This window comes from Dromiciops gliroides, chromosome 5, assembly GCF_019393635.1.
Source record: "Dromiciops gliroides isolate mDroGli1 chromosome 5, mDroGli1.pri, whole genome shotgun sequence".
Lineage (NCBI taxonomy): Eukaryota > Metazoa > Chordata > Mammalia > Microbiotheria > Microbiotheriidae > Dromiciops > Dromiciops gliroides.
This window is the reverse complement of record NC_057865.1, coordinates 102,456,062-102,468,222: the sequence shown is the minus strand read 5'-3', so window position 1 is coordinate 102,468,222 and position 12,161 is coordinate 102,456,062. Positions and strand designations below refer to the sequence as shown.

Genomic DNA, 12,161 nt, shown 5'->3' with positions numbered 1-12,161 from the left:
TAAGCCAATGGATTTCTAGTATTGCAAGGATTTGAAAAAGAAAACTGGACACAGGGTAATCCCAATATCCAAGTGAGTAAGGGGATGACTGAAAAGAGGAGAGAAACAGAAATCTGGTATGAAGGGGAGCAGAGTCCTCTTATAGTTGACAGTGAAATGAGAGGTGGAAAAGGATTGAGAAATCGAGGAAAAGATAAGAGAATGTTCAGGAAATTGGAATGAGTTGTAAATGAGAGGTAGATTGCAGGGAAATCTAGGACTAATGTAAAGGTTTGGTCTGCTTTGAGTGGCAGTTCAGGTACTGAATTATTTCCTTTATGTCCTGAACTTTGGAAAATCTCACTTGGAGCTGCTGATTGGGATTGAAGTTCAAGAGAGGAATTAGGGCTGGATGAATAGATTTAATGTTCACCTCAATAAATATAATAAATGAATCAATGGGATCCAATGATATCCCAAAGGAAATGAAAATATGGACTGAGCAAAGGTCCGTAGGCAGAGCCAAATCATTAACAAAAGAAATGTGAATAAACTCAACTCTGAGATTTTATTTCACACTGAGAAAATAGGGAACATGACAAAAGATGAAAACAGTCAATGTTGAAGGAGCTGGGGAAAATCAGGCATATTAAGACAATGTCAATAGAACTATGAATTGGTCTGAGTTGTATCTAATGAATTTGTAATTGTGATTTTTAAAAGAAGCTAAAATGTCTATAATATTTGACTCAGAAATCCAGCTCCCAGGTCAGAGTCAGAAAGAAATGTCTCATATGTGCCAAAATATTCATAACAGCACGTGTATAGCAGCAGCAAACACAAAAATAAAATAAGTACCCTTTGATAAGGAATAGTGACAAAAAGAAAAAAAGAAAAAATCAGGGGCAGCTAGGTGGCACAGTGGATAAAACACCAGTCCTGGAGTCAGGAGGACCTAATTTCAAATCTGGCCTCAGACACTTGATACTTACTAGCTGTATGACCCTAGGCAAGTCACTTAACCTTCATTGACCCACAAAAAAAAAAAAGGTATGGAATAGGGACTAGATTTGTGATTTGATTGGTATAACAGACTGCAAGATAAGAGAATACCCTTTATTAAGAAATTTTACACCTCTGAAACTTATATTCCTACAGAATGTCCTAGGATACGGGAGTCATATAGATGGCATGTGTCAAAGATGGGACTTGAACCTGGGGCTTCCTGACTCTGACTCTAGCTCTCTACCAAGTGTTCCTTTCTTTTGATTAGGAAATAGCTAAACAAATAATCCTATCTGAATGTAATGGAATATTACTGTGAAAGGAGAGAACATGAAAAGAAATTTGGAAAAGCATAGGTAGGAGAGCGGAAAGCAAAATAAACTGTATTGGGGGAAAAATGTTATACATAACTCTAACAATGGGAATGGAAAGAAAACTCCAAATTGAATTCTGTGTAAGTATAATGACCAAACTAGGCTCTTGAGTAGAGGTGAAGAAATATATAGCTCCTTCTCTTTCTTGCAGAGATACAGGATAGATTTTCAATAAAGTATTAGAGACAGAAGCTAGATTATAAGGAGTTGACAAGTGAATGAAGAGATGGGCACTAATGGGAGGTTTCAAGTATAAAGTCACAAAATCATATGGCTACTTAAAAGAATAAGTTCCTCAATACATCTGAATGTACAGATAGACTTCCTTTTCATTTCTATGACACATTTGTTTACCATATAATTAATTTTTTTTAACTAGACCTATACTGTCTTGATCTATATGATAGGTTGTTTTGGGAAGGGGAGAATCTCATTCCCTCAACCAAACTTCAAACTCCTTAAAGGCAGAGATTATGTCTGTGTTTGACAAGGAAGCCTTTCATACTTACAAAGTCATTAGATCCCAGTTATCCTAAACCCTCCAGCTTCTGCTTAACATATGACACCATTCCCCAAATAATTTAGATTTCTAAGGTGTCAAGCTCATCATCAGATTCTGATACCACTATCTTTTCAGGAGGACCAAGTGTTCAATGTGAGAGAAACTCTGTGCTATCTCAAGGACTGGAAGCTTATATTGTTTCAACCCAGATCAGGGGATTCTGAGCCAGTTCTTTAAATTATACGATCTGAAAAGGACCTTTAGGATCCTCTATCCTCTCATTGGCCCGGAAGGGGTCTCATATTTTATGGATAAGGAAATAAAGATACAGAATTTAGATGATTTGTCCATAGTCACACATGATTGCAGGTCTGCCTGCTTCTGAATTGAACATTTTAACCAATATACCCTTCTTGTTCCTTGGTTTCCTCCTCCATACCCTGGGATTGGCAGGAAGGGGACTCCTCTCCCATAGCCACACAGAGAAAAATGGGCTAAAGCAGTGGCTTCTTTCATAGACCCTTTTAGTGAAATCTATGGAACCTTTCTCAGAAAAAAAATGTTTTTAAATGCACAATATAAAATATATAGGATCACAAAGGAAATCAAGTATATTGAAATAGTTATCAAAAAATAAGAAAAAATAAGTTCAAGAACCTTAGGTTCAGAACTTCTCCAGTAAAGGAATGGGAGTTTGAGCATCTCACATGCTGCTTACTAATAATAAGGAAGCTGAGGTCATCTAGTCCAATCCCCATATACATTATCCCAACAACCATTTATCCAGCAGAAAAATGGACCAGCCCGTGTGAAAATTGACTTCCTCCCCATTCTGCCCCTCCCCCTTGGATGCAGAAAACTATTGGAACTTGCCCAAGAATAATGTCTCTTTGCTTATTGAGACTCAGCTAGCTACTTTAAGTGCTAACTCCTTAACTAAAGAGAAGTGTCTTCCTTCCACTTTAGCCCAGTCCACCCTGCTTCACTAGAAATTTGAGTCTTAGCTGAAGGGGCACAAGTGATCTCACAGTTTTATGCTCCTACAAGGGTTTTCTACCCAGTGTGGGTCTCATCTAGGGGAAAAGCAAGTACATCCTGCCTGGGTCCCCTGACTTTCTCCCTCTTTACCCTTTCCCCAAACCCTGCTCTGCCAGGCCCCAGCCACAGTCAGTAGCTCCCCTCAAAGTGTCCCCAGAGTTGAGAGAAGAGAGATTGAAGGGAGGGAGGGGCCTTTCTTGAAGTAGATGGTATCATTATGGGAAATGAGGGGGTGGGGCACAATGAGCCTCCATGATGTCTTTGCAAAAAAAATCTTGCTCCAATGTCAAGCCCAACTCTCCCTTTCTCCCCTTTTTGGGGGTCTGACTGAGAAATTTTGAAGGCAGTGTCTCTATCTCAGAGAGATTTCAGGTTTCCTATGAATGCAAATGGGGGAGGAAATTATATCTTTACTTTCAGTAATCTCCAAGAGAAATTTGGCATTTTCTTTCACTATGATTTTTTTAAAATTATACTAAGAGGTCAATAAGTTTCACCAGTTTACTGAAAGAGTCCATTCCGCACACATCACTCCAATGAGGAATCAATTTTTTAGAATGAAATTTGTAATGAAAAACAGTGTGCTCTCCCCACCCACCCCCCAATTGCTCCTTTTGCCCTCATGGTTAATTTGCCTTTAAATATTTCCAGCTTTATCTAGTTGCTTTTCCTTATGGACATGGAGAGTGGCAGGGCGAGAGGTCATCAAAGGGAGGGAGCAATTCTCAGGATAGAGGCAGAATCATGCCAAGCTCTGCCCTACTGTGTGTTTCAATGAACACTATTTCACACTAGGACCGGGCTCACTGTGCTGCACGAAGAGGGCATGGGTTGAAGATCTGGGTAGAGGAGAGTTGCCTTTTCAGGTGGACTGTGCCCATTCACACTGCCCCAGCCCTTACCTCCTGAGGAGTGAGCACTGCTGGGGTCAGGGAGTTGGCATGGGAGCAGCGATGGGGATATGAGAAGGACTCCTAGATTATTTGGCAGCAGAAGGAAGCCCATCAGATGCTTTCCTGAGTTTGAGCTGCAGCCCCAGCTGCTGTGCTACCACAGGACAGTTGTACTTTGGAGCTGGAACCAAGCTGACAGTGCTGGGTAAGAACGGACAAACCTATACTATCCTCCTCTCATTCGTGCCTTCACAGTGATCAGGGCATAGGGTAGAATCGGGACCTGAACAACAGCTGGGGGCTGGGAATGGGGATCCCCTATTCCTCAGCTCATTTGTGTGCCAGGCTCTGTTGCTGTGGGCACAGAGACTCAATATTTCGGGGCTGGCTCCCGACTCATCGTTCTAGGTAAGCCTGGACACAGCTCCAGCTGGAGCCCTAGAGGGTCCTCTGAGTGTGATTGGAGTCCTTGGGGGCAGAGAGGAGGTGCAGAGCATGGTTGGGGTCCGGTTTTTGTGACGGGGCTGGGAACTGTGTTCCGCTAACGCTCAGATTTTTGGGTCTGGAAGTCGGCTGATCGTCATAGGTAAGTGACCCTGAACAGCTCGTCTAGGGGGATCGAAAGTCTGGAAGGGTCCCAGGGCTACAGTGCTGCTGATCCCTAACTCACGAAAGTCCGGATGGCCGGGGACAAGGAGGGAGGCCCCAGACCAGGGAAGAGGAAGCTACTGTTGGGAGAGGGCCAGCGTATTTTCCTTCCCTAGCCGCTCCTTCTTCTGCTTCACTGCGGACTCTTGCTGCTTTGGGGTGGGAGGCTGGGTGTCAGGGTGCAGGACATGAAGGTTAGACTGCGAACGGAGTCGAGACAGAGTTGGGGGTTGGGCAGCCAAGGTTTGGCTGCGGCGCTCTATCTCTGTGTCCTCATATGAGCAGCATTTCGGCCCAGGTACCCGGCTCCTGGTCACAGGTGAGACGTTCCCTCCCCCCACTACCCGGGCCAGCTCCCTTCATATTCAGAAATCACTGTCCAGGGGCCTGAAGGGCACGGTTGGAACATTAGTGCTGCTTAGCATCTGAAAGCTCCAGCCCTTCCCTCTTCTCCCTTGCCCCTTCCCTCTTCCCTCTTCCCTCTTCCCTCTTCCACCTTCCCGCTATTCCCTTGCCCCTTTCCCCTTCCCTCTTTCCCCTTCCCTCTTCTCTCTTCCCTCTTCCCTGCAGCGAACGCCTCCTTGCTCATGCCTTCTGCAAACCCCGACTTACTCGGGTAGAAAAGGAGGGTTGGCCTGGGGATGCCAGTCGGGGTCGGGGGTGGGGGATTGTTTTGGATTTCCTAGATATGGGTTAGTAACCTAGGGATGGGAAGGTGCTTCTTTGGTGTCTGAAGGGAGAGAGGATATGGGGGAGGGGTCCGGAGTCTTCTACACTGGACAAAAAAAGGGAGGTACAGCTCTAAAGAAAAAGGATCTGAGGGGAAAGCGCCTGGGGATTGCTAGTGAGACCTTGTGAAAGAGTGAAAAGGAATTTGGAGTCAGAGGACCAGGATTCACATACAGATCGGTTACTACCTGGGTGATTTGGGCCAAGTCATTTTGTCTCTGTGACTCAGTTTACCTATTTGAAAAATGAGGAGTTGGACTAGATGACATGTGGAAGGATCTAACTAGCCTAAATTGTATTATCTTCTATCCATTACAAACAAGTGGCTGAGGCAGAGTAAGAAATAGATTCTGAGGTGCCAATTGTCATTCCTTTCTCCAAGTGCTTTAAACAGCTTTATAAAGCTCTAATTCAGCTTCTGAAGAGAATCCTGAGTGCATGGGGTGTGTGTGGGGGAGGGGGGGAGTGAAGTGTGAGAGGGTGGGTGGAGGATGGGAAGCCTTCTATGTTGGACAGAGAAAGAGAGGTACAGGTCTGAAAGGAATTATGGCCCCTTCTTATAGCATAAGTACCTTGAGGTCAAGAACTCAGTCAGTTATCTTGTTTGTATCCCCCACAATACCCAATCTTGCTGCTCTGCAAAGTTCCTACATGGAAACTTAAAAAAAAAACTTATTGAATTATAGACACAATTCCCCACATCCAGTATGATGGATTCCATACATTTAGGCATTTAGTGGTAATGATGATGATTGATGGACAAAGACAGAGAGCAAAAATGGAGAGACAGGTATAGACAGGGTGACAGGTCAGGAGAGAATTAGAACCAGGTTGGGTTTGAGGGCTTGGCATTATAAAGTGGATTCTTATTAGGGCTACAAAAACTTAAGTCTCATTTCTTCACTTACTCAAACTGGTTTTCTGGTCCCTAAGAAAATAATAGGAGTTAGAGTTCTAGACTACATGAGAAAATATCTAATCTAACTCAATTTCCTAATTTTGGACATGGGGCAACTTAACTTTAGATTTTCTGATTATACAAATTGCCCTAGCCCATGAATAACCAAGGGTCAGCCCTACAAGTTGAAAAACATATAAGGTAATTGATTTGGGAGGGGTTCCCCATCCCTCAACTATTCTTGCTGATCCTAACTCAGCTCTCTTCCCAAAGAGAAACCTGAATGATGGCTATATCAAATATAGTGACCACAATGACCTCATAGATTTAGAGGTAGAAGGGACCTTCAAGGTCATTGAATACATCCCCCTCATTTTATAGATGAGGAAACTGAAATTTATAGAGATGAAGTTCAAAGTCATACAGTCAATTAGTGTCCAAAATGGGATTTGATCACAAGTCTTTCTGGCTCCAAATCCAGTGTGCTATATACTATACACTAGAGGTGTGTTCATTTTCTGAAAAGGAAAGGAAATGCACCTAAGGTGCTATGGGAGATCTTTCTATTAATTACTGATTTAGATCCTTTGTAAATAGAGCTTAGTGTCATGTAGTTAGACATGAGAAAGAAGTTCTGAATACTGAGATCTATGAGACTTGGGAAACAAGAGAGCTTGCAGAATATCTGAGATTCAAAAGAGAACTTAGGCTTATGGAATATGAGAAAAGTAGTTATTCCTGGAGGTCTGGAGAAGGATGAGATAAACTCATGAAATGCATGCAAAGTAACTACATAAATACACACCTACACATATATCTGCATACATATTATATATGCACATATGTGTGTTTTATATGAAATATAGTAATAGAGATATATACATATTCTTCATTCTCTTGACTATACACACCAAGGAATACAATGATTGAGCAGCAGAATGGCATAATGGAAACTGACCAGGACTATATAGATCAAGATTCCTGGAGTGTAGTCTAGAAGTAGCCATTGACACTTTAGTCTAAATCATGAAATGTCTTTGAGCACTATAAAATGGAAATAATAGGCCTACCTGACCTATTATGAGGACCACAGTAAAGTAAGGTCATAGATTTAGAGGAGGAAGGGACCTTAGAGGACATTTAGTCCAACCCCAGCACTTTACAGATGGGGAAAGAGAGGCACAGAGAGATTACATGCCTTGCTCATAGTCAAGCAGCTAGTAAGAGGTGGAGACAGGATTTAAACTCAAGTCCTCTGATTCCAAATCCAGAGCTTCTCCTCCTCCACAATTCCTTCCTAGTGCTAAGTAATAGCTACATGGAAGGTTGTACAGGGTGGCCAAAAAGTCTTAATTACTAAAGGTTAATAATACAAATATGGCTGACATAAAATGCTAATAAAGTCATAGTACTTAGTGCTAATCTTAGCTGAGTGCTAAGACTTCAGGGACACCCTGTATTAGTCATAATTAGTAGCAGTAGGAAAATGAGGAGCACTAAGTAGCAGCAACAGCAGCAATACTAGTAGTAAGAAGCATCAAGAGAAATGGACTAGTTTGGAGGAAGGACAAGTTCAGGGGCCTTTCAGGACAATCTGTCTTGAGTAACAAAGACTGATTCTTAAAAGAGGGAAGAAAAGTAGATTCATACATAGAAAGAGGGAGTAGCACCATTTATTAAGCTTCTACTGTGTTTGGGGTACTTTGTACTAATGTCTCTGATCTTGAAGAGTTATCTATAATAGGTACTAAAAACAATCTACAATATAGGGTGTCCCAAAAGACGTAGTGCTTTTTTAAAAAAAGGTATTAAACCTCAGATCTATGAAATATAGGAGTCAACCAAAAAGAATGATAGCTTTAATTATGCGATTATAGCTTAGATCTGTACTAAGACTTTTGAAGTACCCTATATCATGTAGTGCACAACAGCAATGTCTTGTGATGACTGATCCCAGAATAGAAAGCTGAAATCCACCTGGATGGATCAGGGAAGACTTCCTAGGTTCTAGTCTATAAAAAGAGGGGGTTGGATGAGACAACTTCTCCACGTAAAATACTATAATCCTAGATCATATTTGAATTAAATACTAGATAGAATTTTAGCAGATGTAGAAGACAGCATGATACAGTGTACTATGAACAAATGCATAGACATAAAGCATCTCCTTCCTCCTCTCACAAGAAGACAGCTCTGTGGCCAGTCTTGGATACCACTTCCTTTCATTTTTCAGATAATCTGGAAAGGGTGACTCCCCCCAAGGTGACTGTGTTTCAGCCATCTGAGGAAGAGATTGAGAAGAAGGGAAAGGCCACACTGGTGTGTCTGGCCACAGGCTTCTACCCTGACCTCGTGGAGCTGAGATGGTGGGTGAATGGACAGGAGACCCAAGTTGGGGTCAGCACGGACCCTCAGCCCTCCAGGGAGGAGCCCCATAACAACCATTCCAAATACTCTCTGAGCAGCCGCCTCCGGGTTTCTGCTCCCTTCTGGCGCAACCCCAAGAACAGCTTCCGTTGCCAAGTACTGTTCTATGGCATCTCTGAGGACGAGACCTGGACAAGTAACCAGAACAAACCTGTCACCCAGAATGTCAGTGACCAGATCTGGGGAAGGGCAGGTGAGAAACACCTTGAGTGGGGGGGGGGGGGTTGAGGGAAAGGGTAGTCGCATGGAAGGATGTTAAGACAAAAATAAGGACAGGAGAATGAAAGGACTAATAAAATCACGAAATACAGAAGCCAGGTAGACAATGTCCAGATAATCACAGAACCAAGGAGAAAACAATCCTTTTCCCTGGGAACTTTCCATGATAGATGGTCCTGGGAGGCAAGAAGGCTCTCTAGGTTAATAAATAAATACATTTATATAATATTGACTATGTGGCAGGCACTGAGCTAAGTGCTTTACATATATTATTCCATTTGATCCTCACAACCACCCTGGGAGGTAGCTGTTATTATTATCCTCCTTTTTACAGATGGGGATATTGCGGCCAGCACAGGTCAAGTGATTAGCCCAGGGCCACATAGCTAGTAAGTGTCTGGGGTCAGATTTGAACTCAGGCCTTTCTTACTCGAGGCCTGACACTATAACTACTGAGCCATCTAGCTGCCCAAATCCCTACTTAAGTGAAGCTGGACTATTTCCGTGGTGTATGGACATCTGCTTTTTGCTGTCCTACTTCCTAGTTCCTATCAGACTTAAAAATCAATTTGGTTCAGCAGTCTATGTGGTGTCCCCCTGAACTTAATCTCCCCCTATTTCCCTAAGACCATACTGATGATGTATTTTAAAGAGGCAAGGTAGGAGAGAATCAAACCAGCAATCACTTAATTTAAACTACAAATTTCCTGGCATTGTGGTAGATGATGGGGATAAAAATAGAAAAGTGAGATAGTCCATAGCTTCAAGCAACTTACATTCTACTAATTTCAGGACTAGAACTGGATTTGGAGAGAATCGAGGGATTTAGATTTTTTAAATATCATATTTATTTCTTTAAGAACAAAGGATTTTGCCACCCTAAATAAAAGTCTCCTTGAGGAAGCTGGGACCAATCAAATATCTCTCCCCATTTTCTCTTTCAGATTGTGGCGTCACCTCTGGTAAGTGAGCCTCTTTTTCATTTTTCTCCATTCTATGACCCTATTCTTGTGGCTAATATCTAGGGAGGGAGCCCACGGCTACTTGGTGGGTACATGCTTATCTCCTGACCCAACAATGACTGGGGAAGTCAGCTTTGGGGGGGGGCGTCTTTGTTCCCGCAGAGTCTTACCAACAAAGTATCCAGTCTGCCACCTTATTCTATAAGATCCTGCTGGGGAAGGCCTGGATGTATGGTCTGCTGGTCAGTGCCCTGGTGTGGAGAGCTGTGGTAAGTGAGGCAAAGGGGAGAGTCAGATGGAACAAAGAGACAATCTTGAACAAACAAACCCAAGGGAATGTGAGAACCTCATAGATCATTGAGGAAGAGGGAAGCCATAAGTTTGGGGGCATCGCTCAAGAATTCTACCTACTTCTGTAAGCTCATATTTAGTGTTACTGAGAGCAGAGAGATTCAGGGAGAATTTGAAAGAAAGGGGTGAGTTGATGAACCCTAATAAAAAGCTACATAGAGTTTTCCTTTCAGAGGCAATTTAGGGACAGTCCTAATTTCTGAGCTTCCTGTCTGTAACATGCCCCCTCCTTCAATCCCACCCCCAACTCCTTACTTGTTTGAAAGCCTGACAAAATTCAGTTGTGTCTCTTCCTCAGGTCAAGAAAAACTATTCTTGAGGCCATCTGTGGACCTGGGAGCAGGGAACCAAGAGCAAGGGGCCTTCATCCTCTCATCACCTCGGCTTGGCTTCTCCTTTGTCCACTTCCAGTCTGTCCATTTCTAGCACCAGAGGAGGCGCTCTCTCCTCTATCCTCATCTTTATCCCTCACAGATTTCCTCAAAGAGAACTATGTAAGCCAGAAGAGACAAATGTGGTGGATTAATCTTAAAGCAATAAAAATGTCCTGGTGTGGTCTCAATTTTAACTATTGGGTATCTATGCCTTATGTGCTGTAATCTTAGTCACAATAGAGGTTTCCAAGAGGTAACTGGCAATAATTTATGGAAAATATTCTCTAGCAAATGAAGAGAATCACCATTCCTCACCCTCTACAGGTAGTACAAAAAGGGAGCTTTGCTAGTTTGAAGAACTAGGCAGGAGGTACATTGGGGAGAGGACCAGGACTAGGCAGAGGGCCATGACAATGCCCCCATGATGAAAGAGGCATGAAAATAGACATTTAGAATGAAAGAGAGGTGTTCTAGAATAAGACACGAACCTTTCATGATCTCAACTGCTAGTGCCCTCTGCCCCTTTTATTTATTTTGCATATATTTCGTATAAACTTTTTCATTCACCTATTGTCTCTCATTATAGAATGTAAACCTGTGGAGGGTAGGGACTGATTCATTTTTGTCTTTGTGTTCTTAGTTACTAGCACCATGCCTGGCACAAAGCTGGTATTTTAATCAGATTGTTGATCTATGCCTTTATTGCACCTTCTGCAGAGTACCCCCCCTTGAGGATGTAGACAAGAAACCTTGTATATAAGTGTTGAATGTAAATGAGATGTTTGCATGTGTATATTCCCAATGTGTAAGGAAGTCCCTCAAAGTCTGATTGGACTTTTTCATCTCCTGTACAGAAATAACAAGACTCATGTAGAGTCTTATAAAACAGATTCTATACAAGAGATGAAAAAGTTTCTTCCTGAATACCTGAAGGAGAGGGAGAATCAGCTTTAATTAGAGCAGAATTGGGGGAGTAGTTGGAGGTTTGGTTCCTTCCAATTTGGAAGCTGGGAATTAAGAAACCCAACAAAAGTGAGTTTAAGGAGATCACAGTGAGTAGACCATTATGGGTTGCTTCCCATTTGAGCTGTGCTTGAGGCTCAACTTTGTAGGAATTCATGGTAAGACTTTGAGGATTCAGTGTAACAATTGCCCTGGAAGGGTCCCCTTCCAGAAGACTGGAGATCTTCTGGTCCAATTCCTACATTTTACAGATAAGGAAATGGAAATAACACCATTCCCAATACAATTTGCTGTCTACCCATTTGGAGCTATAGGCAAGAGATACCTTATATGGCTAAAATGATTTGGTAATGATACTATGCCAATTAAATAGTAAGTGTTGGTATCAGAACAAGAATCTGGATCTCCTAATACCAGGTAAGTGGACATTTGCTACACCAATACACCAAACTGCCATGAAAGTCTCAAAGTTTTAAATATGCCACTTCACTAGGGCACATAATTGAGAGTAGGAGTTCTTAAGCTAGAGTCCATGAATTGCTCCCCCAACAAAGGAGTCCATGAAGAGATTTTGGGATCTACAAACTTGGGTAGGAAAATATTTTAATAACAATTTCATTATGATTGGTTTCCTTTACAATTGTATTTTTGTTCTTTTAAATAAAAACATTATTTTGAAAAGGACTCCACAGGACTCATTAGATTGCCAAATGGGGTCCATAAACACAACAAGGTTAAGAACCCATGGGTATTAAAAAAGAAGATTCCAACACATTATTGGCATATCTACTTACCTCTA

At 42.2% G+C, this 12,161-nt stretch overlaps 1 gene segment (V, D, J or C); it reads left to right on the top strand.

The window, feature by feature from the left end:
- The first annotated feature begins 84 nt into the window (after positions 1-84).
- LOC122728768 lies at positions 85-11,953 on the top strand. The segment is given in 6 exon segments: positions 85-163; positions 3,868-3,996; positions 8,300-8,686; positions 9,657-9,674; positions 9,837-9,943; positions 10,324-11,953. Coding segments are annotated over 6 exon segments (741 nt in total).
- Positions 11,954-12,161: the final 208 nt, after the last annotated feature.